The 27,555-nt window shown below is 46.5% G+C and overlaps 2 protein-coding genes across 2 annotated transcripts in view; both read left to right on the plus strand.

Annotated features, from left to right (window-relative positions):
• The first annotated feature begins 86 nt into the window (after positions 1-86).
• On the plus strand, positions 87-16,652 carry RAPGEFL1 (Rap guanine nucleotide exchange factor like 1). The gene is given in 16 exon segments (XM_020997341.2): positions 87-2,071; positions 5,446-5,524; positions 6,343-6,478; positions 6,842-6,939; positions 7,568-7,680; positions 8,077-8,244; positions 9,991-10,067; positions 10,069-10,089; positions 10,242-10,364; positions 10,707-10,885; positions 10,994-11,084; positions 11,382-11,432; positions 12,267-12,354; positions 12,864-12,928; positions 14,090-14,144; positions 14,434-16,652. Coding segments are annotated over 16 exon segments (1,995 nt in total). The 5' UTR covers positions 87-1,545; the 3' UTR covers positions 14,559-16,652.
• Positions 16,653-23,973: 7,321 nt separating this feature from the next.
• WIPF2 (WAS/WASL interacting protein family member 2) overlaps positions 23,974-27,555 on the plus strand; it is a 65,811-nt gene continuing 62,229 nt past the window's right edge. The window contains 2 exon segments of the mRNA XM_078156029.1: positions 23,974-24,073; positions 27,256-27,401. The gene's annotated coding sequence lies outside the window, so the exon portion shown is untranslated.

A 27,555-nucleotide genomic window follows, 5' to 3' on the forward strand; every position in this document is an offset into this window, starting at 1 on the left:
GACTGCATTTGTGTGAACATGTTCTGGCACACATGTACCCTGGCATGCACACGCATAGACATGTATATGCATCTACTTCAATTCTACCACCACTCCCTGCTTTTCCCCAGCCCCACCCTAGACCATGGCACAGTAAACAGGGGTGGGGCATTGCCCAGGGCTGGTACTGCCTCACCTCTCCCACAGAGTACAACCTAGGAATGCCTATCCCCACACTTAACCCTGTACACACCCAAAATCTGCCCTTCATAATTTACCTTAGGGGCAGAATTTTAGTTTGGGCATCAGGTCTCTAATGTGTAGAAGGCTTATGGAACCGATTAGAGTGCAAGACTGCAGTCTCCAGACAGCCCTTTCTGCCTGATAACTAATGGGTGTTCCCAATGCTGTTCCCTCAGCTGCTGTTGCCAGCTACAAACAGGTAACTCTTGAATGCTCACTGATATTCAGGGTCTCAGCTCCTGTTGCCAGTTGGGCCCAGGTGCCTTTGAGCTGTTGGTCTCTTCCACCTGGCTGCTGCTGCTCCTTAGCCAGCCTGACCTGCCAAAACTTGTTCATCTGCTCGTACCTGCCCTAGAGAGGGCAACCAGGCACCACCTTATTGTGTCCTGTCAGGCTTCTGAGAGCAAGCAGGCACCACCCCACTGTACCCTGCCCTGCTGCTGGACAGCACCAGCACAGCCAAGAGATTATTGCACAGAGATCTCAGTCAGGAGGGTGTGGAGTGGTGATAGAACCTGCCCATGCCAGTTTTCCTAAGCTGCATACTCTTGGAAGTAGAAAATAGGGACGGAGACGACAACATCCAGTCAGTTATCTGCCCTGGACGGATAGAGCTAGAGGAAAGTTGGGTAGATGTCTATACCACAGATCACCCTTGAATGAAGTCTGACTACACTCAGGGGTCTAGGTTGGGAAAGAGACAAATGTTGGCCTCTGTAGTGTACCATGCCGCCCCCACCCCATTTATTTCTGAACGGCATTTCTTGTCCGCATTGACCTCACTTCAGTCCCAGATCTCTCCCAGGGGTCACATCTTGGCCCAGCGCAGCCAGTGGGCGGGTCCAAGGATGGGGGCCGAACCTGGGAGGGAACAGGGGTGGGTCTCGGCCCGAAGGGGCGTGGTCTCAGCTCTGCCACCTTCCCGGGGGCCGGGAGCGCAGCCGTCGCCGCCTCCTGTTCGGTGTCCTCGGCTCTTGCTGTACGCCTGCCGCCTCAGCTGCAACCTCCGGGCCCCGGGGCCCATGAGCTAAGGGGCACCGGATCTACACCCGGGCCACCCGCCTGGGCCCGGCACCGTTTGAAGAGGCATGGGGGGCTGCTGAGAGCCTGTCTCTTCCTGCTGGCATCTCCTGGGGGCACTGGACATTGGACTCCAGCCAGCTGCCAACCAGCCACGGGTACTACTGCTCCCTGGTCTCGGCGCCTGACACAACCCTTCGATCTGCCCTATTTCGGTTCTAAGCATCCCTGCGCTACCCCCCGCCCGCGGCCCGGACACCTGGGTCCTCCCGGCGGTCCCGGCGGGGGCGGGGGGGTTGGGGTATGAAGCCGCTGGAAAAATTTTTGAAGAAGCAGACGTCGCAGCTGGCTGGGCGGGCTGTAGGAACAGGACCCGGAGGGGGCACTGGGGGGTGTGGCGGGCCTGGGGGCGGAGGGGGAGGAGGGCCTGCGGGAGGTAGTGGCCCAGTGGGGGGACCCCGACAGCTGCAGAGACGCCAAAGTGTATCTCGCTTGCTGCTCCCTTCTTTTCTCCGGGAACCCCCGGCCGAACCCGGGCTGGAGCCGCCTACGGAGGAGGAAGAGGGAGAGGCTGGCAGGACCGCTGGGGAGCCAGTTGGAGGGGGACCCTGCTGGTTGCAGCTGGATGAAGCACCGGGGCCCGGCCCACTTGGAGTAGGGGGGCCTCTTCGCTCCCCTTCTTCCTACTCATCGGATGAACTGTCCCCAGGAGAGCCCCTCACTCCACCTCCCTGTCTCCCTCTGGGGGCCCTCGACCAGCCTGAGCATCTACTGAACCGAATCCTAGAGCGGCTGGCTGGAGGGGCTCCCAGGGACAGTGGGACCTCAGGTAAGCAACTGGCCAAGGCTACAGCACCAGACCTGAGGCAGGGGAAAAGAAGGGAGAATGTGTGTCCTTCTCTTCTTTGGCTGGGGATGGGGGGGGGGTGAGGAACATCCCTAGTGAGAATGAAGCCTCAGGATGGATCACGAATGGGGGTAAAAGGGTATCAGTTACTATGGGCATGTTGTGTCTGCTGGGAGGGTTATAGTGTGTTCCTGTACAAGAGAAGTTAGCATACCCCTACCTATATCCCTTCACGAATGGTCTACTCTGGTTATTTAAGATAAGGGTCTGATCCCATGCTACCTGGCTATCACCCCGATGCCATTCAGAACTTAGCCTTCCTCTTCCATGAGGCATTCCATCTGCAGAGCCTTAGGAGTCCTTGATTTTGAGTCACCCCCACCCCAGAGCTGGGGCCTAGCATTTAAAAATGTCATTTAGGGTGGGTCTTGAGAAGTGAGAATCAGGTCAATGCAACCCCCAGAGGAAAAAATAAAGACACCTTTCGAAGTGAACTTCACAGAGGAATTCATAGATCAGTCTAGCAATTCCCAAAGCTGATGCCTAGGGCTGTGCCTTTGGATGGTCACTGTCAGATGGCCATAAGTGATGACCAAGCTGCCAGAAAGGTCCCTGGTGGAGAGAGGTATCCTCATTGATGCAGATAAGAAGGGGTAGGGATGGACTTACTTATGGGCATAGGTGGTATGTAAGTGGGAGACTTGGGGTGTCAAATGGACCTCTCCAGTTGATTCCCCTCTCCCCAAGTCCCAGGCCTCCACATAAAGCCTCATTAATATAAATATACCCAAGAAAGTCTTTATTTGACTAATTATGGTGTTCTTCCTACCACCCCTACCTCTAATAACAGTTTAGGAAACTGAGGCCCCAGAAGCAATAAGGTGTTAGGTCACCGGGGTGTAAAAGCCAGGGTGGCATTGGGTTAAGTAAAGAAGCCTTCTGGCAGGCAAAAAGAAGTCCAGAAAATGAGGGAGGGAATCAGGAATATGGGAAAAGGAATGAAGAAGCATCAGTCTCCTCCCTCCCTTCATCCTTTCCCAAGGGACCCCAAGTAGGGGGAATGTAATTCCTTTCCTGGGTTTCCTGGACACCTAAGTCCCCTCCTTTTGGCTCAGGTTGTAGATGCCCTGGGGAGCTGACACCTTTTTGATTTAATTAGAAAAATATTAGAGAGACACACAGCTCCCCTAACTGCAACTTCTCGCCTACGCCACACACCCTGTATGCATGTATATGACACATCTTTTGCAGACAGACAGCCCCCACCCCACATATAAGCTCGTCTCTATTTCTCTCTCCCTGGTTCCCTTACAAATTGAACAGTCTGGAAGGAATGTTATGTTGTTCCTAGTATCTGTCCTAGGGAAGCCCAAGGAACTCCCTTTACCTTCATTTTTTCTCCCAGAGTTCAGCAGAGTAGCTGGGGCCACTGAGGTAGGAAAGGAAGGAGATGCCGACTTTTTTTTTTTCTTACACCTGAGCCTGGACAACAGACACTGTATTGGTCTGTACCCTTTGACTTTGGGCCTCCAATCAGGCTAATTCCTCAGAGTATGTATGTGTTGGAGGTGAGAAGACAGTAAAATAGCAGGGCATCATGGCAGCCAAGCATGAGCTCTGCAGATCTATAGGAGGGAGGGAGTTGGGGAAAGATGAACCAGTATGTCATGGAGGGGTGGCTGCTGTAGCAGCTTTAACATAATAAGAGAAAGGGGAGGTGTAGAGGACCCCCAACTTGATGTACAACTCTCCTGGGTTCTTTAGCCCTTAGTGCTACAACCATCCTGGGTTATCTGGGGGGAGGCAGGAATGAGGTGGGCACCTCTGTAAATCAACAGAAACTTCCTGGTCCTCAGGCTCTTTGAGGGTCATTATCCAGCTTAGAGAAATTCTGGGAGTGCAGTAGAGAAAACACTGTATTGAGGAGTTAAGAGGCCTCTTTCCACTCCTGGCTCTCTTACTAACTAGCTCTGGAGCTTTAGGCAGTTGAAAGGGGGGGGGCGCTTTAGGCTCCCTGAGCCTCTCTTTCTATCCTCAATACCCAACACAGTGCCAGAAAGACAATAAGAATTTAATAAATGTTTCTTGGATTAAAATGAGGGCATTAGACTAGATCTTTACAGGCCCTTACAGCTTTGATTCTACGACTCTGCTTGTGCTAGGGACTGTGGCCCAGCAGCACAAGTGACCAAGGGCCACCGTATGGGTATTCCAGGAGCCATCTTATGGGTTGATTTCTCCCTGGAGCAATGTCTGAAGACCTACCCTGAACCTGCCCCAGCTAGGACACTTGGCTTCCTCCCTGCTTCCTGTCTGTGTGCCAAGTGGCCCTGCCCTATCCCCAAACTGGCTGCAAGTCAGGGCGACCTTGTACCTGGTTGACTGGCTGAGCCAGGCCTGGGATGGGGAGGAAGAAGGGCCACTCCTCCTCCCCTCCCTCATTAACCCTTCCCTCCTGTGGCACCCAGAGGCAATGGGACTTCTACTCAGTGCTTTGGGATCAAAGAGGCCAGGCAGGCTTCTGCTTCTGCGTCTTGTACAGGGCTGGTCCTGGCCTGCCTGCCTGTGACTGGAAGATGTTTTTGAAGTGTGGGAGGGGGAGGAAGGATGGAAGGAGAGAGAAGAGAAAGACAATGAGTTGGTATTTTAAAGAAGCTAGCTGGTACAATGGATGGAATGCTATACTTCAAGTCAAAAAGACCTGAGTTCAAATTCTGCCCCAGACACTTATTAGCTGTATGACCTCAAACAGGTCACTTCACCTTTCTTCACCTCAGTTTCCTCAGCTGTAAAATGGAGATAATAGTAGCATCTACTTCACAAGGTTGTTGTTAGGATCAGTGAGATAGCATATGTAAAGAAAGCACTACATAACTGCTAGCTAGTTATTTTGTCCTCTCTCTTTTCACTGTGGGGTCTCTGTTCCAGAGATTTCCTTTCTTGGTACTGGTGGGGGTTTCCATGGCTTAAAGAAGGTTAGATTATATTTCATTCCCAGGACCTTCTCTGAATTCTCATTCCACTCTCAGGCTTGATTTCCATCAATGAGTGGAAGAGTTAGTTGGGAAATGTTCTATAGGAGAAGTAAATGAAGGTGCCATAGCACCCCCCTCCCTTCTTTCCCCAGCCACTGCAGTGATTACTAACCCAGGCAATAGTGTTCATATATGTGACTTGGTGAGCCCGACATGTTTGGGCAGGTGGCTGGGGCTCTGACCTACAGTGGGAGGGTGTAGAGAGGGAGAACTCGGCACCCTGGCAGGTGGGGCAGCACTGAGCTGGTAGTATTCTCAGTCTCGGGCATTCCTGGGCCAGGCGGTGCCTTTCTGACACCTGCCCTGCCAATCTCTGTACAGACATTCTGCTGGATGATTTTGTCCTCACTCACTCGCTCTTCCTCCCTACTGAGCGCTTCCTGCAGGAGCTCTACCAGTAATATCCTTTCTTTGGGAGTTTTGGGGAGGGTCTGGAAACAGTTCCAGCCAGCCAGAGGTAGGCATGTTGTGTATCATTGGGGCACTTTCCCAACACGAAGAAGTCACTACAGTTAATATCAGGCCACCTGCTGGGTTATTGTGAGGTTTGCTATAAATATTGGACCACCTGGTATGTCATTTTAGGGTCTGCTATAAGCAATGAGGCACCAACTAGCCTGTCAGAGATTTTGTCACCAGGAGCTGGGCCATCAGAATCTAACCCAGGGGTTCCCCTTGAGGCATCCCCAAGATTCTAGGAAGAGTTCCCTGAAAAAAAATTACTTCTTTATTTTGAATTATCATCTAACTGAAATTTAACATTTCCTTCAGTTATTGAAAACCATTTGTTCTGAGAAAAGGCCAAAGGCTTCACTAGAACTCCAAAGGAGTCTATGCCATAAAACAGGTGAAAAGCCCCTGATCTAAGTGAATTCCTAAGTGAGGTGGGTAGAGTCAGGGTAGCCTGCAGTGGAACTCAAATTGGTAGTGACTGGATGGTATGAAAACTGAGAATGTCCCCTCCCTACTCTGAGCAAGTTGCTGAGGCTGGGGAAGGTGTGGTATCCTGGCCCCAAGTGAAGGGGACCTCTTCTGACCCCTTTTCTCTCCCACCCACCAAGACCCAAGGCAAAGTGTAGGAGGGCTATGAAGTTAATTATCTATCCTCTTCTCCCCAATACCTAGTTCACTGAAGGGTGGGCAAAGAATGTAAGATAGGAAGGAGTAGAACCCTTGGGTCTGGTCTCGTAGTACTATTTTCCTTAACTTTAGGGTCAGCTTTGTTCAGTCAGATGGTACTGAGGGAGCTGAGGGGCTAGGCCGGAAACAGGCATGCTTAGCTGTGCTCCTCCACTTTCTGGAAACATACCAAGGATTACTCCAGGAGGAAGAGGGCGCTGGTCGAATCATTAAGGTGGGTGCCACCCCACTTTGAAGTATAGTAAAGGAGATTGGGTTTAGGAGGCTCCAGGGTCTCTGAGGAAGGGAGACTATTCCTATTGAAGAAATATTCTCTGAGATGAGAACTCAGGGAAAAAAATACTTGGGGAAGAAAGTACTCATATGTATGAGCTTGGAATAGTCATGTAACTTGAGAAGACATAGAACCCCTTCACCCCCAGACAAACACATACTGTACACACATTCTGCCTTTCACTCTGTCTCCATAGCCTTCTCCCTCCCCAGTCACTTCTGTGTGAGATAAGGAAAAGAGGTTGGGCTTAGGTGTGGTGGTCCTAGCCTCATCCCTGAAGTGTTGAATTCCCCTTTACCCCAGGATCTATATCTGCTGATCATGAAAGATGAGTCTCTCTACCAGGATCTCCGAGAGGACACCCTAAGACTACACCAGCTGGTGGAGACAGTAGAACTTAAGTGAGGTTTGGAGTAGGGGAGAGGGAGAAAATGGGTATCACTCGAGTTTCCCCGAGGGGCAATTTTTTTCCTATACCCAGGATTATTTCCTTCCTATCTTCCATATATATCAGCTTTGGACACAATAAATATTTATTGAGCAGATTCTTACTGAATACCTGCTGTGTTCAGGGACTGTGAATGTTGATGGGGTGAGGGTCAGGGGATATACAAAGATGAACACAATGCTTCTCCTGCCCTCAAGGAGCTTACATTCTAGCTGGGGAAAGATAAGACATGTGCCATAAGATACAGGTACTAGTGGGACGAGCTACAGAATTTCAGAGACTAGCACAATCAGAAAAGACCTGATGACCAGGAGAAGGTAGCATTTATCCTGGCTGTTAAATGATAGGTCAATATTTATTTGAAATGGTGACCCAAGATGCCTGGCATTATCAGTTATACCAGCACCACCTCCTTCACCTCCTCACCCCACTTAGAAGGGTATGGCCTTCTTCCTCAAAGCAGTTTCAGAGCCCGGGGTGTATTTGGCCACAACCCCCTAGATTGGTGTCTCTGCTGGCTGATGTGTGGTGTACCCTCTCTTGGGGCAGTGCCCACTAATGCCTGCTATACCTGGTGCCAGGATTCCAGAAGAGAGTCAACCACCCAGCAAGCAAGTGAAGCCACTCTTTCGTCACTTCCGCCGAATAGACTCCTGTCTTCAAACTCGGGTGGCTTTTCGGGGCTCAGATGAGAGTAAGTGCTATGGGTATGTGGGAGGGGGTGGGGAGGTTGTATGTTCCATACTGCTGGGTTTCTCTGGGGTCCTTCTGAGGAGTCATTATAGGTCTTGGAGCCTGCTAACAGGGTTTGGGCCTGTCCCCAGGGCCCATACTTTTCCCCCTGCCCTAGTCACCCTCTCTTTTATATCTACCCTCATATCACACCTCAGTCCTCCTCATGCATACAGTGGAATAGTTCCCAATGGAAGGTGATAAAATGGACTTACCTTTTGTCATGGTACCATCGTACCTTTCCTTAGCTGCCAAAGATGTAATGCCCAGGTGGCAAAGGGTGAGGAGATGGTGAGAGCTGGATGTGGTCACTGTTTTCTCCTCTAACCAGCCACCCTTCTCTGCCTCCTCCTTTCAGTCTTCTGCAGGGTCTACATGCCTGACCACTCATATGTGACAATCCGAAGCCGCCTATCAGCGTCAGTGCAAGACATCCTGGGTTCAGTGTCAGAGAAGCTGCAGTACTCAGAGGAGTCAGCCGGGCGTGAGGACCCCCTCATCCTTGTGGCTGTGGCATCCTCAGGAGGTGAGTGAAGCACAGGGGTGAGATGGAGTTACAAGAATGTTGCTAGGGATTCTAGATAGGGAAAGTATCAGTACAGAGATAGATTTGTCTCTCTAGAACAGACGTGAATAAATAGGGCTTATTAGAGTCAGAAGAACTGGGATCCAGTTCCATCTCATTCTCTGAGTTACCTTAGGCAGGTTGCTTTCTGTCTGGGTATTTAGGGAGTCCTTTGTCTTTAAGGCTGAAGCCACAGGAAAGGGCCCCTATGTAACAACACATTAAACCTGCTGTGTCTTCATAGCCTCAACTTTTCGATCTGTAACATGGGAAGAATAATCTTCACTCTCCCCCACCCCACTTCCTTGAAAAGGTACTCAAAGTATAAAAATGAGAAAAGTGCTTTGGGGGGGAGAAAAGGGAAAAGGGTGCTACAAATGTAAAATGGATTATTATTGTTATTTTAGAAACTCAGATAGGTCTGATATAAACCCATAAGCCTAGTACATCTCAGGCCAGGGGGTGTCCTACGTGGCCAGACCATTCCTGAGTGCCTCCAAACCAGACTGAAATGTAATTGGGAAATATTTAAGATAAGTAAAAAATATAATAGAACATAGACAATGTTACTATGTGGTTCTCTTTTTTCTTTGTTTTTTAGTAAATATTTTTTTTTGTAATTATATGTAAAGATAGTTTTCAACATTGATTTTTTATAAAATTTTCAATTCCAAATTTTTCTCTCTTCCTCCCTTCCCTCCCCTCTCCACAAGGAGGCAAGCAACTGATTTGATTATACACTGTGGTTTTCTAAGTCAATGTGCAGCAACAAGAATCCTTAAGTATGGTTTAGTGGTCTCCATTTTTATTTGAGCTTGATGCCACTGTCCTAGACCACCTACTTGGGTTGAGAGTCTTCCAATGGTATGACAGGGGTCTAGAAGTTCTGAGGGAATTTTTGCTGCTAACATATGATAAATCCCCACATCCAAAAGGCATTTGATTAGTCATTTTAGAATTTTAGGAGCTGAAAGTAGCTAACCATCTAAGATATAATTTAGTTCAACTCCCATCTTCTTCCAGAGGAAGAAATTGAGTCAATGTGAATTCAATTCAATCCACATGACCAAGCATTTATTAATATGGGATTTCCTTCTGAGGGAAGAAATACAGGGGAAAATTAGTGCAATGTAAAAAAAATTTAAAAGCTAGCATTTATATATTGCTTTAAGATGTGCACAGTACTTTACGAGATAACATCTCATTTTAACCCCACAATAACCTTGAGAGGTTTGTATTATCCCATTTTATAGATGAGGAAACTGAGGCTGAGAGCGGTTAACTGACTTGCTCAGGGTCACACAGCTAGTGTTTGAGACTCCAGGTTTAGTAGCTCTATGAATTGTCATCTAGCTGCTTCTATAAAAACAAAAGATGTCAAAAAATTATTTAAAACAAATGAACAAGCCTTTTCCAGGTGCCTACTACGTGCCAGGAACAGTGCTAGGTACTAGATATACAAAGTCAATCTCAACCCACCCCTCCAACAGTTACTGACCTCAAGTTATTGCTAGTTTTATTTATTGTTTTCCTTGATTCTGAGAGAGGGAGAGCTCTGTAAAAGGTGTTACTAGTGTGGATTTGGTCCCAATGTACTTGGAGCAGGGGGTGGGGGTGGGGGACTTCAGTGATGTGAGGAAGAGGAACCAGAAATCCTGAGATCCTAGACCATGGATTGAAGGGCTGGGTTTGGGGTTTTGTCTACAGAGAAAGTCCTGCTACAGCCCAGTGAAGATTGTGTCTTTACCACCCTGGGCATCAATAGCCACTTGTTCGCCTGTACCCCGGGACTGCTATGAAGCACTGGTAAGACTTCCCCACCCTCACCCCCACCCCAGCCCCCCACCTCCAGCTTTACTATGCTGCTCCGCTAAGCAAGGGGAAGGGGAGACCCATGTACATGAGATCATGACCCTGAGTAGCTTACCTGAGGACACCCTTGTGCTCCTTACCCCTAGGTGCCCCTCCCTGAGGAGATCCAGGTGTCCCCTGGGGACACAGAGATTCACCGAGTGGAGCCTGAGGATATTGCTAATCACCTCACTGCCTTCCACTGGGAGCTGTTCAGATGCGTGCATGAGGTAGGATGGATGGTGGAAAGTGGGGGAAGGAAGAGAAGAGGGCTAGATGGAAGATATGGCTGAGGGGAGAAAGGGGACCAAGGCTGGGAAATAAATTGGGAGAGGACTGGTAAACCTCGAACCAATGTTATTTTTGTCTTCCCCCATCCCTTTTATACTGACTCCTCTTTGCCCTCAACTGCATGTCCCCACTTCCATCCTTTCTCTCCTTTCCCGTGGATGTCCTATCACACCCGCCCCGACCTCTGTCTCTCCCAACTCTATTGTCTTTCCCTCTGTCTTTTCTACACTCTTCTCCATGCCGCTTGTCCTCCCTCACCTGTGAACTGGCTGGTGGCTTAGCTGGAGTTCGTGGACTACGTGTTCCATGGGGAGAGGGGCCGGCGAGAGACAGCCAACCTGGAGCTTTTGCTTCAGCGGTGCAGTGAGGTCACCCACTGGGTGGCCACAGAGGTTCTGCTCTGTGAACCCCTCGGGAAGCGAGCGCAGCTGCTCAAGAAGTTCATCAAGATTGCAGCCGTGTGAGCCCCGGATCAGACTGGGGAGGCAGGGGAGGGGGCTCCTATGGCTGGGAAAGGCCTGGGTCCCTGAAACCTGCTCACCATTCCCCCAACCCTTATTTTAAACAGCTGTAAGCAGAATCAGGACCTGTTGTCTTTCTACGCTGTGATTATGGGGCTGGATAATGCCGCTGTCAGCCGCCTTCGGCTCACCTGGGAGGTGAGGGAATAATCCCCTGCCCTCTAGGATTCTCGGGTCTTTCCCAAGTCCCTTCTACCTTGGGTTCTAGCTTCCTTATTCCCAACAATTCTCCCTGTGCCATTATGAACTCCTAAATGAAGCTGGAATCTCCTTGTCCCTGTCTTTGCCACCGCATTCGCCTACATTCTGGGCAAACTGGTCATCCCCCCTCCATCTACCACCTCCCCAAGCCATTAGTGGATTAGCTAAAGCTGTCCTAAAACCAGTGCCCTCTCTATGAACATTTCCGTTCCTTTCTTCAAACTTTTTCTTCAGAAACTTCCTGGGAAATTCAAGAACTTGTTCCGAAAATTTGAGAATTTGACAGTGAGTATGGTCCCTCTCTTCTCTTCCCTCCTCCCACACATACATACAAATGTGCTCATCTCCCTGCGATTCCAGGGACCTCCTGCTACTTGACCAACCTAGGCTTTTAGCAGATGGAAAACGATGTAAGGAAGGTGTGTAACTGTGAGGAGCTGGAAGAGCAGTTATCACAACCCCCTCATTCCCCTGTGCCCAAAACCAGCCACGAGGTCAGGGAGGGAACTAACCCAGGCAGGAAGGTTAGAAAGGGAGTGAGAGCACTCGCTAGCGGTAATGTCAGGTCCTACTTTGATCCCTGGCCAAATGATAGTAGAGTGGTAACAGAGATGGACTTGGAAGCGGGGCTCAGATTCTGCTTCTTACATTGACTTAGCTTGTGACTCAGGGATGGTTACTTTTAATGAGCCTCAGTTTCCTCATTTGCAGCATCATTTTTTAAAGCTTTTTTTATTAATTTATTTTGATTTATCAACAATCACTTCCAAATGCTTTTGAGTTTAAAATTTTGCAGCATCATTTAGTGGGTAGAGGTGGCCTCAGATTCAGGAAGACCCAGGTTCAAGTCTCACCTCTGACACCTGCTGGCCTAGAGGCCCTGATCAAGTCATTTAGTGTCTGAAGTAACCCTGATGCTATGAATTGAAGAGAATATGTTGATTGAAAAGGAAAATTTCTCTCTTTGAGCCCCCTGTGCTGATGAAATCACAGGAATGGTCAACAAAATTTTTACCTATCTTGGTAGGGCTACTGTGAGGTTTAAATGAGGTAATATTCAAAACAGTCTGCAAACCTGAAAGCCGTATATAAATACCAGCCGTTATTCTTATTCTCTAGGACCCCTGCAGGAACCACAAAAGTTACAGAGAGGTTGTATCTAAGATGAAGCCACCAGTGATTCCCTTCGTGCCTCTGATCCTCAAAGGTGAAGAGCCCTGATCTTCAAACATGACCCTTCATGACCCTTCATCAATGCCCCAACCCCTAAGGTTATCCCCTGAACCTGAAACCAGGGCTTCTGAACCTTTTCATGTGTCATATATCCCTTTGGCAGTCTGGTGAAGCCTATGGACCCCTTCTCCAAAGAATGTTTGTAAATGAACAAAATAAAATTATATTTTATAAAGGATGACAAAACAAATCAATTAAACTGATACAAAGATAGAATGGGTTTTTTTTTTACCATTCAAGTTCACTTACTCCCTGGAATCTACCCATGGACCCCAAAGAAGTCTGTGGACACCAAGTTAAGGAACCTTGCCTTAAATCCTGATTCTAAATCCCAAATCTGAAGTCTTCCAGGCCAGCGAGGATGATAGAATGTTGTGTAGAGAAACCCCGAATTGCTTCAATCCTCCACTACAGTGATTTTCCAAGGGTTTTCTTTGAGTCCCCTATCCACACCTGATTCACTGTTCCTCCTTTGCCCTATAGATTTGACATTCCTGCATGAAGGCAGCAAGACTCTTCTGGATGGATTAGTCAACATCGAGAAGCTGGTGAGTGAACCACTCATTCATGTGCCCTTCCTAATGGACCAGGGGTTGGGTTTTCACCTTCTCTTCTTAGCTCATGGTGCACTGTGCCTCGCCTGCCATGCCTGGCAGACAACATCCTTCCTTGCAGTGCCCAAGCTTGTTAGGCAGATTCCAAGTGCATCTCTAAGGCAGCATTACCCTGGCAACCCTCCCACACGTGACAGACCTGACACCCAATTACTAGGATTCTCAGGCTAACTCTGGGCACTGAAGTCCAGCCTCACTGTCTCCCATTCCCGCACTGTCCACTCTCATTTGGGAGAATCTAGCACAGCATAGTGGGATTTGGAATCAGAGAAGCTGGCTCTGCCGGCTATTACCAATCAACCAATCAACAAGCATTTTTTAATCATCCCTTATGCTGCAGCACTGTGCTAGGCGCTAGAGATAGAAAGACAAAAAAAAAGTCCCCGTCCTCAATGAGCTTACGTGTGTGTGTGTGTGTGTGTGTATGTGTGTGTAACAACCTGAATGCATGTAAGTGGATACAAAATATATACTAAATAAAAATTAGAGGGCAGAGATGCACTGGCTAGTGCATGACCGTGCAGTGGCCATGGAGGTGGAACTTAGGTTGGGCTTTGGAGGAAGCTACTAAGGATTCTAAGAAGAGGAGTTAAGGAGGAAGTACATTTCAGGCTTAGGAGATAACTGCCCATGCAAAGACCTGGAAATGGGAAATGGAACGTTGTGGATGAGGGACAGATAGTAAGAAGGTGGATTGTAGGGTATGTGAAGGAAGAGACAGTGATCAGTGAGCTTGGAAAGGCAATGTGAAGGGCTTTCAATTCCAAACAGGAGTTTATATTTGATCCTGCTGGCTTTAGTGATCAGAACGGCATCATTTACCTTCTAAAGGCTTCGGTTTCCTCCTTTGTAAAATGAGGAAGTTGGAGCTGTTATCTCTAAGGTATCTTTTCACTGGAAAGTCAAAGATCCTGCATCTTTTTTTGAGCTGTTCGGAGACTAGAAATATGGGAACAGGTTGAGCTCTGGCTGGGAGGGTACTCAGGCCTTGGAGGTAGGGGAGTGAAGGGGATAAAAGAAGGAGGAAGGGCATTTGTGTTTGCTTTTTCCCTCACTGTTTTTCCTTCTGGTTTTCCCCTCACCCTCATTCCTCAGCATTCAGTGGCAGAAAAAGTGAGAACAATCCGTAAATACAGGAGTCGGCCCCTCTGTGAGTATGGTGACAGCAGGGTTGAATGGGTACTGGGATATGTGCATGTGTGAGTAAGAGTGTTTTGTCTGTGGTGGCAACACCAAACCCTCTCCCACCCCTACTTTCCATGGCTCTCCATCCTGAAGGAATTTACCTTCTAAATATGTAGGCCCTTGTTTTTCTCCTCCTCGGTGAAGCTATCTCTTCATCCCTCAGCTCCAGGTGCTATGGGTGTATATGTGTGTGGGGGGGGGCAGTGGTGGTGGTGATGATAACGGGAGTGACTCCCCACTTGATGTCCCCATAGGCCTGGAGATGGAAGCATCGCCTCACCACCTGCAGACAAAGGCCTATGTGCGCCAGTTCCAGGTCATTGACAACCAGAATCTGCTCTTTGAGCTCTCCTACAAGTTGGAGGCCAATAGTCAGTGAGGGTGGTAGTGGTGTTGGGGGTACCAGTCCAGGTACTTCTCCAGGAGCTCCTGGTACCCACACCTGGCACTCAAGCACTTTGCACGTGGGTCCCTCTCCTCTTCCCATCTCCTCCTTGCTCTGACAGATCTCCTTCCTCCTTGAGGGTTGGTTAGAAATCAGCTTTGTTGCACTGAGATCTTATGCCTGTCCCTTCCAGGCTACCTGAATTTTGATTTTCCAGACTCTTCCTCCCCTTCTGCCTCTGTTCTTGGCCAAAATTTCACCCTCCCATCTCACCCCCTGCCCCAAGACAGTGAAAAGAGGTGGTAGTTTTCTCTTCTGTCCCCTTCCTGTAGCAGGGTCAGTCTGGGGATGGAATTTCCAGCCCCCACCTCCTCAGGTAGGAAGGAATACTGCAGGGTAGGGTAGAAAAGGAATTGTGGAGGGAAAACCAGCAGCCTCCATATTTGCCATACCTCTTAGCTTCTTCTCTTGTGGTCTTGGGAGCCCTCTTTGCTGTGAACGGAGAGGGACTCCCCTTCCAAAACTTTATCTTACCCCTTTGTACAGCTCTCCCTTTCCCAGAGTTAGTTGGGGGAGTTGTTGTGAGAAAGGAAGGGGATCTCCAGCTAGCAAAATGGGGGTGCATTGTACAAAGAGATCTCTGCTGTTTGGTGCTACCCTTGTCTGCCTCGGCCCTGGAAGGGGCCTGGGTGTTTTCTTCATTCTCTCTTCCCCACCAACCCCTTCCCTGTTTCTACTCCTACTCCGCTCCCCAGGTGCTGCCCTACATGCCCAGGCTTGTGGGTGAAGCTCTCCCTGGGGGCAGGGAGCAGCAGCAGGTGGGAGGTGTACCCATGGGCCCCTGTGCAATTCCCTCTGTCCTTTCCTCTCCCCCATTTCCAAAATATCCCTGGGTGGGGGTGAGAGGGCAGCAGATGCTCAGGGAAACATAGACTTAAGCTGCCTAGTGTACTCATCCCTCTTCTCCTGGGAGGTATAGAAGAGGGAAATGAGGCACAGAGTCAGGAGTTAAGGGTCCTTGCTGACAAATGCCACCTTTATCCTATTTTATTTGCTTTGGGGTATCTAGTCACTGAAATGGGAATAGAAGATGGGAAGGTGGATATCTGTGCCTCTCCCTCTGTTTCTATTCTTTCCTTTCTCCCAGTCAGGGTTAGGGTGGATCTGGCTTCTCATTCCTTGGGCAGGGGATCCTCTTCCCCCAAGAAGAGGAGGCTCTAAAGGCAGAGGATGGAACTTGTGTGGCAATGCCTTTGCTACCTCTCTCTCTGTCTCTCCCACCATGGGCCTCCCAGGTTGGGAGTCGAGGGGGTGTAGGTACAGAGGCCCCTGGCAGCTACTGGGCATGGTTTCTTGGCACTACCCTGCCCTCCTATCTGGCTCCTCCTCTCCCTTTTTGTGGCAGCTGTTGCTGCTTCTTTTCCTTTGAGAATGTATATATTTTTTACTAAATGCTCTTTAATTGTAAATTTATTTTTTAAAACAAAAGAGGGAAAGAGCCTTGTATAATATGTAATGCTGTATCATACGTAACACTGTACAGTCCCTTTTATATGGCCCATCTGTCTTGTTCTTGCTACAAAATGTCCCTACACCCACACGCAGACACTACCATACACTCCCAATGTACACATTCCCTGTTCCCAACTCATCTCCCTATCCCATCCCCCATCTGTGCAATTTCCTTCTTAATCCCCCTTATCTTCTCTCCCCAGTGCCACTCAAAAAAAAAATCATATAGCTTTTTTGCCATGCTCACACCTCCTAACTCTCCCTAACTCTCTCTTACCTGTTGTAGTATCCTCCTGCCCTTCCCTGCTCTTAGGTACACTTATACAAGTGTGTTTGAGCGTTTTAACACACTTCTAAATGAATTCACTTTTGGTCACATTGGCTTTCCTCCAATCTCCTCACCCCCCCCCACTTCCTTATTCTCACCCATGTATCCACTGCCTCGAACTGCCTGCCTCTATTTCCACCTACCAAACCCAACCCCCCCCCCACGACAACTTTAACAGAATGAATGGTGTGGACTGTGTAGTTTTGGTTGTTGGGCAGAAAAAGGCCAATAAAGTCTCTGAACTAACATGTCTGCTGCTCTCCTTTGTTGTATTTGTCTTTTTTTATTTTTAATTCCGTCTGAGGAAAAAAATAGGGTGGGGAGTAAGGGAGCCAGTGACTTATATCCCAAGTCTCTCTCAGGAGCTGATTTGGTAACTGAAGACCAGTCTGGTAGCTGCCATACATGGGGTAAAAACACTGGGGCTTTGAAAAAGTGAAGATTTAACTCAATACCTTTATTGAATTCCTTTTGTGTGCAAAAGAACAATGAGAAAGACATAAAAAAATGTCAAGTTCCTACCTGGAAGCAGTTTACAAAAAAACAGGGGAGGTTAAATATCTACCCAGAGGATGGCATTATTAGAAAGTATAAGATTAGTGCTTCAAGAGGGCCTATAGGAATTCAGAAGCACAGAGGGAACATTTCTGCGTGATGTAATCAGGGAAAACTTCTTGGGGGGAGGTGGTATTTAAAGTGAGTGATAGGTAGAAATTCCAGATGGAGGTAAGAGTGTGTAAGGGGAAAGACCTTCACAGAAAACTTTAAAAAAAAAAAGCCGTCTCCTTTTCCCCCACAATAACGTTTGTAAGACCTAACATTGTCTTGAGGTCAAAAAATTTGACCTGTTCAGGTCTAAAAGATTTACAGGGTAGGGTAAGAGGAATGACCATTGTTAGTCATTTTGCCTAATGACCGAGTCCAGACACCAGACTTCTCAAGGAGATCACTGAGGGAAGCACAGAATTTTGAAATGGACAAAGAAGCAGAAGTTTTAGAGAGCCCTCACCAGGACTTTGGGCACTCTCAAAGCCTGTAGGATACAAGCCCAGGATATTAGGGCATTGTTTAGAAGTTGTAGGGGTTCAAGTGGCTACTATTGCTGTAGCTCTTCACCCTCCCAGGAAACTGAAGGAGACTCCTTCCTGGCACCCCCAGACTTTTTTGCTTTTCCTTCTGAAGGGCAACTTTTTCTCTCAAAATGGCAAAGAAGTTTGGGAAGAGGAGAAATATTAGGGTTGCTATAATATCAGGGTTGTAAATATCATGGTTGCTTGGTTGTAGCTTTAGAGACAATTCCTCCCAGAGCTGTTGCCTTATAAGAACAAATGATTAACTTGGACATTTCAAACTACATGTTCTGGAGACATCTTAAATTCAACATGTCCAAAACAGAGCTAATTTTTTGCTCGAATGCTTGTGCTCATGTGCACGCAAACACACACACACACACACACACACACCATTCCCCTCCCAATCTACCTCTCTACCAAACTTCTCTATTTCTATCAAAGGCACAATCAGGTTTTTAATCTTGGCATGCCATTATTCTTGACTGAATACTCCCTTATTTCACATATCCAGTCAGTTGCCAAATCTTATAATTTCTACATCTTAAATTCTACCCCCATTTATCTAGTCACATAGCTGCTGCTTTGTTGTCATCATCTCTCACCTAGATTATTGTAATCGCCAACTGAGTGGTCCCTACCTCAAGTTTCTCATACCTCCAATCCATCTTCCAGCAGCCAAAGTGATTTTTCCTTAAGCACAAATTTGATCATGTCACTTTCCTACTGAAAATCCAGTGGCTCCCTAATGCTTCTTCTTCTTCTTCTTCTTCTTTTTTTTTTTTTTTGCTTTTTTTGGTGAGGCGATCAAGGTTAAGTGACTTGCCCAGGGTCACACAGCTAATAAGTGTTAAGTGTCTGAGGCTGGATTTGAACTCAGGTCCTTCTGACTCCACGGCCAGCGCTCTATTCACAGCACCATCTAGCTGCCCCCCTAATGCTTCTAAGATCAAATATTAACTCCTCTGTTGTTTTTTAAAGCACTTCATAAACTGATTTTTCAGCCTCATTGTATGTCACTTTGCTTCCCACACTCTTTGGTACAACCAAAGTGGACCTCTCTGCTCTTGTTGCGTGATACTCCATCTCTCATCTCCGTCACTCAGACAAGTATTTATTAAAAGCCAATGTAATACTTTAAAAAAACCCAATAATTAGCTTATTAGGGAACAATAAGCTTATTATGTAATGGTCTTTAAGGTCCACTTATTTTCCTTTTCTTTGGCTTTTGGGAATTTATTTTAGGTGAAAAGTTCTGAGTTCAGACATAGTTGTTCCACACCTCCAGTTTTGAAATTTCCCAACATTTAGGCAGAGGTTGGATTCTCTGCAGACACACACACACACACACATATTAGCCTCTGGCCACTTTGTGGAAGAAGCAAAATTTTGTTTTACAAGAAACAGCAGATTATATTATAGTGTCTGTAGATACACAAACATCTATGGGGAAGCTGAGGAAAGAGCAGACTTTTTTTGGGACTTCCCTCAGCCTTGGTCCTCTTCTCTGAGAATTCCTTTAGAGGCAATGCCTCTCCTTTCTCCGCCACAGCTCAGTCTTCCCTTTACTTCTCAAAAGAGGGCTGGAAATGCCATACTTGCTCTAACTTTTCATAGCCAGACATTTAGAATTTCTCCCTCTAATTCTGAGATAGCTGCTTCTTCTTACATAAATTATGTAGGGAATGCCCTAGTGGTCCTATCTGCACTCAGTTATGATGTTTGATTCAATCAAAAAAATGTTCATGCCTACTCAGTCAGTCAATAACATTTATTAAGTGCCTACTATGTGCCAGGCACTGTACTAAGTGCTGGGAACACAAAGACAGCCAGAAGGCAGTCCCTGATTTCAAGAAGCTCACAATCTGTTGGGAAGGAGACAATATACAAACAACTATATAAACAAGCTAAATACAGGATACATTGGAGATAATAAATAGAAGGGAGACACTAGCTAGTTAAGGCATCAAAGCTAAAATGAGGTGGTTTCAATCTAAATCTTGACACTGGGAATATACAGAAAGGCAGGGGGAAAAAAAACAGTCCCTGCTCTCAAACAGCATAAATTCTAATTGGGAGATAGTATTTATATTTGCACGAGCAAACTGTACCTTTGTACTAGCCATCCCCCATTCATGGAATGTACTCCCTATTTACCTCTGCTTCACATTATTTCTTACTTCCTTTCATGACTCAGCTCAGGTATCACTTCTATACAAAGCCTTTCTTGATCTCCCCAAATGCTAGGGCCCTCCCTTCTTACTATGTCATTTATTCACGCACATATGTATGTGTCATATATACATATATGTATATACATGTACACAATACATATATAATCTCCCTGATAAAAAGTAAGTTCCTTGAGAGTAGGGGTTATTTACTTTTTTTGTATTTCTATTCCTAGCACCCAGCACAGGGCCTGCCAATGAGGCCTTAATAAATGCCACATTGATTGAATAACTCAAATTTTTTTGGGGGGGAGGGTTTCTCTTCGGGGTTTCTCCTTTTTTTTTGTTTTATTAATTTATTTTTATTTATCAACCATCACTTACATAAGCTTTTGAGTTTTAAATTTTTCTCCCCTTTCCTTCCCTCCTCCCTCCCCAAGATGGCGTGCAATCTGATATAGGCTATAATCTATACTTTCCTATTAAACATATTTTCACATTAGTGATGTTGTAAGGATTAGAACCAATAGAAGGAACCACAAGAAAGTGGAAACAAAACAAAACAAAAGAAAAAAATAGCAAATAGTATGCTTTGATCTGCATTCAAACTCTTTCTTTGGATGTGGATAGCGTTTTCCATCATGAGACTTTTGGAGATGTCTTAGATCCTTGCATTGCTGAGAAGGGCTAAGTTTATTGCTAGTCATAGCACAACGTGGCTGTTACTGTGTACAGCATTCTCCTGGTTCTGCTCACTTTACTCAGCAACAGTGGGGTTTCTCCTTTTTAAGAGTGTCTTAAAAGGTGGTAAGGCAATGGTTATAACCTTAACTAGCACCAGGCAAATAATTTTTCCTCCAGGGTGCCAACACAGGGTGAGAAGACCCCTCTTCTCCATAGACCACAGTACTGTCTCACTTTGCAGAGTTGGAAGCCTATAATTAGGCATTCTGAGAGTCCTGTTGCTTGGGTTGCCCCTCTCTTGGACCAACATTCTTTTCCCAATGTGACTATATCCATATTCTTTTTCTTACCCTATCCCCCCTCCCCTTTAAATTATTTTTGTCCCATCTGGAAAAATGTCTAGTTGTGGCTTCAGTGGAGGTATAGAGAATGAGATTTTCTTCAATTACAAAATGTGGGAAAATACTTCTACCTCACAGGGTTGTTGTAAAGCAAGTGCTTTGTTAATCTCAAAGTGCATTAAAAAAGTGAGCACTGTTTTAGTGACATGTCAGATTTGTCCCTCAACTGTGTGTATTTGATAGTTGAAAACTACAGTCAACTCACTACAGGGAAGAGGAGACAAAGTGAAGGCACATTCAGGTTGTACACATTAAGTCCACTAGGTGTCACTACTACTGTTCTCATTAAAGTAACTTGTCATCGTTGACTTTGGGGGATATTGGGGTAAAGGAGAGGGGGATGAAGGATTGATGAGGAAGAGAGTTATGGAATCTTGGAGGAGCTCATTTCCCCAACTGGTGCTAGGAGTTTAACTATCATCAAAAGGAAATTAAGTTACTAACTTCCAGGTTTTTTTTCTTCGATTTTTTTCCTTTTAAATATCTCAGGACATTTAAGTCCTAAGGACAAAGGAGTTTGGTGGAGGGAGGTTGAAACAGTTTCTAAGGGCAGGATGATGATCAACTCTTCTCTCTTTTTTTCTTGCCCCAGGTATCAAACCAAGGACTTCCAGTTTTATTGAAAAAAGGTGTTTTTGTTTTTTGTTTTTTAATGCCTGGAGGTGCCCTCATATCAAATAAATAAAATGAATAACTAAAGGTAGCTTATCAAGTAAAGATGAAATTTTAAGAAATGTGCTTATACTCAGACTCCTGGTCTACCTTCCATAGTAACCCTACCTTCCTTTCTACCTAGCTGTATTCAATTTAACGTGTATTACTGGCTCTCAGTCTGGTCCTGATTGTGCTTCTAGGAACCATCAAGTTGTCCTTCTGTTACCCTAACCATTGATAAGGCCCCCTCTCAGTTCAGTTCTACAAGTTCCAAAATCTGAAGGAGAAGGAAGACATGTGGAGGGAAAAAAAAGGGAGAAGGCTAAAGGTTATAGGAGTCTAGGGAAGAAGAAAAAGCTGAATGAGGAATTATAATATATTCTGAAAGGTTGACCTGCTGGTATCAGGTACCACTCAGGTCAGAGCAAGAGGATCAAGGTTTAAAGGGCAACAATAAAAGAGACGATGGATAAATCTAAGAAAGGACTTCCTGAGAACATAGTGGGGGAAAGACTGGAATTGAATTGAATTGAGGCATGGGAGAGAAGTCAGTTAAGAAATAAGGACATGTTCTGAGCTCAGCTAGGGCAGCTAAGTGGCACAATGGGTAGAGTGCCCAGGCCAGGCATCAAGAAGACTCCTCTTCCTAAGTTCAAATTTAGCCTCAGACACTTACTAGCTGTCTGACCCAGGGCAAGTCACTTAACTCTGTTTGCCTCAGTTTCCTCATCTGTAAAATGAGATGAGTCATGAAGAGTTGGACACGAGTGAAATGACTGAACAACAAAATCTGAGCTGAGCTCCCTCTATAAATGGAGCATTTGGAGTTCATGGTCCCACTCTTCAATCAGAGGGGTAGGGAGGAGTGATGAAGTAGAATGCTCAGGTTTATGGACTCTTGTAGGATGATAAGGTTTTCCCAATAATGAGCTTCCTGGGGTGTTGTAGAGAAGTCATAGAAATCCCAAAGCAGGTGAGAAATGAGGATTCAAGAAATCATCTTGGATTCAAGAAATCAACTGTGAAAGTACAGGTTGAGGGAAAGTGTAGACAACAATTTATATACAAAAAAGATCTGAGAGTTTAATGAACTAGCTCCATATGAATCTATTATGTGATGTGGCAGTAAAAACAAACAAACAAAAAGGACCACAACCAACTAATACAATATTAGGCTGCACTGAGAATCTATCCAGAATGAGGAAGGTGGTAATACTTATACTCAACTCTGCTCAGACAGTATCTTGAATACTGTACTCAGGTCTGAATGGGCTCCATATCTTAGAAAGCATGTTGACAAAATGGAGAGAGTCCTGAAGAAGCCAACCAGGAAGGAGAGAGTACTGGAAACCATGCTATATAAGACTAGTTGAAGGACGTGAAGATGTTTATTTGGAAAAGATAATGCTTGGGCAGGGTGGTTTGTGTGGGGCTATGAATGACATGATTGCTATCTTCAAGTATTTGTAAAGAGCTGTCATGTGGAAGAGAGGCATCCTTTGAGTCAGAAGATCTGGATTCATGTCTTGCTTCTGACACATACTGACACTATGTCAGACTTAACTAAAATTTAAGTCACTTAATTTCTCAGTGCCTTAGGCAATTCTTTAAGACTATAAGTTACAAGGGGCAGTGAGGTGGGAGAACTGATAGAGCTGGCCTTGGCCCTCAGGTCCTCCTGACCTGAGTTCACATCTGGCCTCAGACACATAACACTAGCTGTGTGACCCTGGGCAAGTCATTTAACCTCACTGCCTGCAAAAAAAAAAAAAAGGAAAAGAAGAGTATAAGCTACAGAAAAAAAACAGTTGCCCATTTGTCTTGCTGGAAGGACTTTAGGTTCCAGGGTCTGGCACATAGTATGTGCTTAGTAAGTGTTGATTGCTTGATTGTTACCTATACTTCTAGATAAAATAATAATAATAATAATAATAATTAAGGAGAAGAGAGATTACACTTAATCTACTTGGCTCTGTAGGCAGAACATAGAGCAGTGGGTGGAAGTGGTAGAGAGGAAGATTTAGATTCAAAGTTAGGAAAAACTTCACAAGGAAACAATCTTCAAAAGTGGAATGGGCTGCCTAGAAAGCGCAGGTTTCCCTTCACTGGAAACCTTCAGGCCAAGGCTGGACGACCATTTGTTGGGAATATTGTAGCAAGGATTCTTGCTCAGGGATGAGCTGGACTGCATGCCCTCTGGGGTCCCTCCCAACTTTGAGATTCTCTGATTCTCTGGAACATCGCGATCTTGGCAGGAGCCATCATCTCTGTCGTCATGACAACAGGAGCTTGGCCACAAAGCGTCTGCAGGGTTAGGCCGGAGCCCAGTTCTTTTACTCTTTTGTTTGCGAGAGAAATTAGTTAGAGTTGGCTGGGGTGAAAGGGTAGAGGAGAGGGCGGTGTGAGAGAGGGAAGGGCATCCTCATACACCCTCCTCTTCCCGCTCCTACTTTCCTCTTCTTTGGGGAGGGGAGGGAAGCTACGACCTCCCCAACATGGCGGCCGCGTCCCCTCCATCTTCGTCATTCCGCAAGGAGGCGTGGCTTCTGTAGGAGCGCATGCGTTCCATACCCCTCGGCTCCACTCCCTCCTCCTTCCTTCCCCAGCTCCATTTTGTTCGTGGACATTGTGGACCGTGGGAGTGGATTCATTTCCGGGTTGGCAAAAGGGGCGGTGGCGGCGAGAAAGGGTGAGAGAGAGAGAGAGAGAGAGAGAGAGAGAGAGAGAGAGAGAGAGAGAGAGAGAGGAGAGAGAGGGAGGGAGAGGGAGGGAGAGAGGAGGGAGAGGGAGGGAGAGGAGGGAGAGGAGGGAGAGGGAGGGAGAGGGAGAGGAGGAGAGAGAGGAGAGAGAGGGAGAGAGAGGGAGAGAGAGAGAGAAAGAGAGAGATAGAGAGAGAGAGACACACACACATACACACACACACACACACACACACACACGCAGACACAGAGAGAGAGAGAAAGAGAGAGCTGGGAGCTGAGAGGACGGGACGAGGCCGGAGCGGCGGCAGCGGAGGAGAGGAGAGGCTCTCGGAGCGGCGGCGGCCTGAGCGTGGAGGGGCCGGGGCGGTCGGGTCCCGGAACTGAGGTGACCCGCGGAGCGGGTGGTGGGGAGAAAAGGAGGGGGTCGTGGGGGAGGGGCTTGAGGAGAGATGGAGTGGGGGCGGGGCCTGAAGAGTCTTTCCCGAGGGCTGGGTTGGGGGGAGGGCTGGGAGAGTGCGGTACTGTGTGTGGGGGGCGGGTAGAGAGCAGAGGGGAAGGAGACTGGGGGGCGGGGGGAGCCCGGAGGGCGGGGTGATGGGGTAGGGAAGAAGGAGCTAGGCTGGAGGATTGGGAAGGGCTTCTCCTCCTCCCTCTTTCCAGACGCTTCCCCACCCCCTTCGAGGGGTCCAAGGAGTCTGTGCCATGTGACATCCCACAGGGTGGCAGGGAGACACTGGGGGCGAAAGTTGGCAGTTTGGAAGGAGGTAGCTGGAAGGGGTGTTGGAGAGAAGTCTTGTAGAGGGGAAGCGGGGTAGGGGGCAGCGATCTGCCTTGAGGTTAAGGTTGGTGTAGTTGGTAATGAAGACAGATGAAACTGGGACATGATGTGGAGTGCGGGGAGTTGATTGGAAAGGGTAGGAGGAACAGGAGAACCGGAGGGTCAGCCCAGCCGGACTGTCCACTAGCATTAACATACTTGTACTATGTTGCCAGGCAGTCAGTCCGCAAGCACTTAGTAAACGCTTACTGAGCACTCACTGCTAAGAGAAAGGTTAAAAACAAAACAGAACAAACGAAAAAACAATCCGGGGTCTCTGCCCTCCTGGAGCTCATATTATAATGGAGGCAGCAAGCAAATAACTATGTCTTATGTATAGGATATATAGAGTGCAAATGGAAGGTCATCTTGGAGGGAAGGCACTGGAAGTGGGATTTGAGCAGTCTTGAAGGTAGCCAGGGAAGCTAGGAAGCCAAGCTAAGGAGGGAGAGCATTTCCAGGCAGAAGGGTCAGTCTATGCACAGGGTGTTGTGAGATGGACCAGTCTTGTGTGAGGAATAACAAATAGGTCTGTTGTAGCTGAATTGTGGAGTTCCTGGAGGAGATTCAAGTGTAAGGTAGAAAGGGGCATGTGTAAAGGGATAGGGATGTAGAGAAAGGCAAACGCAGCCCGTTCCTTTAAGGAGCTTACAGTTCTAATGAGGGAGGCTCAGTAAATTAGCCAGGCATATAGGTGTAGAGTAGATGAGAAATTACCTTACAGGGGAAAGGAGGTGTTCCAGAGGCATGAAGGCACAACACTGTGAGAATGAGGAGGAATCATATCTAACATTTATAAAGAAGTTTAAGTGTGTTGTCTCATTTGAGCTTCATAATACCAACTTTGTGAGGTTGGTCCTATAAGTATTAGCTCCATTTTACAGATATGAAAAGTAAGGCTCAAAGAGATTAAATAAGTTTATGTACGTCTGGCCAGTAGGGCAAGAACTATTTTATTTTTGTCATTTTATCTCCAGTGCCTGGGTTGCCCAGTGACTGGTACATAAAATTTGGCATTTAATAAATGCTAGTTGATTTGTTCGTACATGGCTGCTGAAGTGTCAGAAGTAGCATTTCTGCTGAGTTGTCCTGATACGACCCTCTAAACAGCTTAAAAAGGCATATCAAACTGAATTCTGAGTTGGAAGCTCTGCCAGCTATAACTCAAACCTGAGAGGAAACTAAAGTGTGTTCCTGAGACGTCCCTCCCTTGTTTGTGTCCAGACTGCTCTTTGGCTTCCTGCATATCAAGGGTTTGAGGAATGCCTGTTTCTGGAGGTCCACAAAAGGGTTCATGGATTTCCAGATTAGTTTCAAGCTTAGTTTCTATTCCTACTTCACCTTTGACTTTGAGGTAAGGCATACTTCAGATTTTTCTGTAAGGCCCTTTCTTCATCCTGGTGCTGAGATATTTAGGACACTAATTGGATTGCTCCAGGAAACAGAAAGGATCATGATAAAACTATAGCATGAATCAAGCTTTCTCCAACCCTTCTTTCCATTCATGCTCCTTCATATCCTAGGGAAGAATTGGTTGGTGTGGTCTGATGCTTTTGTGTATTTTTTTTTTAGCTTCCTAGTTTCAAGTGATCAGTGTGCTAATTTTGGTGTTATTGATGTTGGTTGACATTAGGCAACATTGTCAACAGTGGGACTTTAGGATAACTAACTTCAGCTGATAATTTGGCCAGAGGAAGATGCACTGAATTCTTTACACTGTCTAGCTATCAGAAGGTCTTGCATGCTCTTAGCCATTTAAAACATCTTAACATTTATAGTTGTCTACTAATTTCCTCTCCACTTCTTTGAGAGACAAGGAAAAATGATGTTTTTGAGGTATTGGTCCTGTTGTCCAGAAATCATAAAATTGGCCTACCTGCCTTCTGATGAGTCTTATGGTACCCTGTGGACAAATCTGACTTCTTGATTTTCTCCTTTAGAAACTTTGACTTCCTAGCTTTTCTTTTATCTTCTTATTTGAGCACTATCCCATTGGTGAGCCTTAAAAGATATGTTCCTGAAAACCATCTCTACCCTAGCTTATTTATTTATTGTATGATATTAGAGCATTGTTTACCTCCTAGTGGTCATCTGGCACTGATGAAGAATGAGATGGCCACGTAAAGAACAATGAAATTAGCAAAATAATTTAAAGAACAGAATTTATGTGTGTTGGGGAGGGAAAATGTGATATTGTCATTCTCAGCTTCCAGGAGACTCTATGATCTTTGCTTAAGTCAGTTTTCCTTCCTCCCTCTGTTTGCTTGAATATTCTTCATGAGCTAGTACATGGAGGCAAGATGGACTGTTTTTTAATTTTCCTTTTGTTTTTCCTTTGTGTTTGGTTGGCAGAGTGACCTGGTGCACTTGAGGGTCTATTTTCCTAGCATTGTGAAGCCATCCTGAACTTGATGGGCTGGAGGTTCTAGGTGTTTCAGCAGCCCCAGACTTCACTTGGTGAGGTGGAGGTTATGAAGAGAGAACACAGTTATTTGGAGGTAAAAATAGTTCTACTCTTAACTGTGCTTTCATTTCACCTGTAGCTTACCTTTTCTCTTCTCTTTATCAAGCACAATCTCAGAATATCCCAGTCAATCTCTGAGAGTGAATTCACCATTATTCCCTGTCACATTTCCCTGTTCCTCTGCTGAG

This window comes from Phascolarctos cinereus, unplaced genomic scaffold (assembly GCF_003287225.1).
Source record: "Phascolarctos cinereus isolate Bilbo 61053 unplaced genomic scaffold, phaCin_HiC Scaffold_5;HRSCAF=322, whole genome shotgun sequence".
NCBI classification, from domain to species: Eukaryota; Metazoa; Chordata; class Mammalia; order Diprotodontia; family Phascolarctidae; genus Phascolarctos; species Phascolarctos cinereus.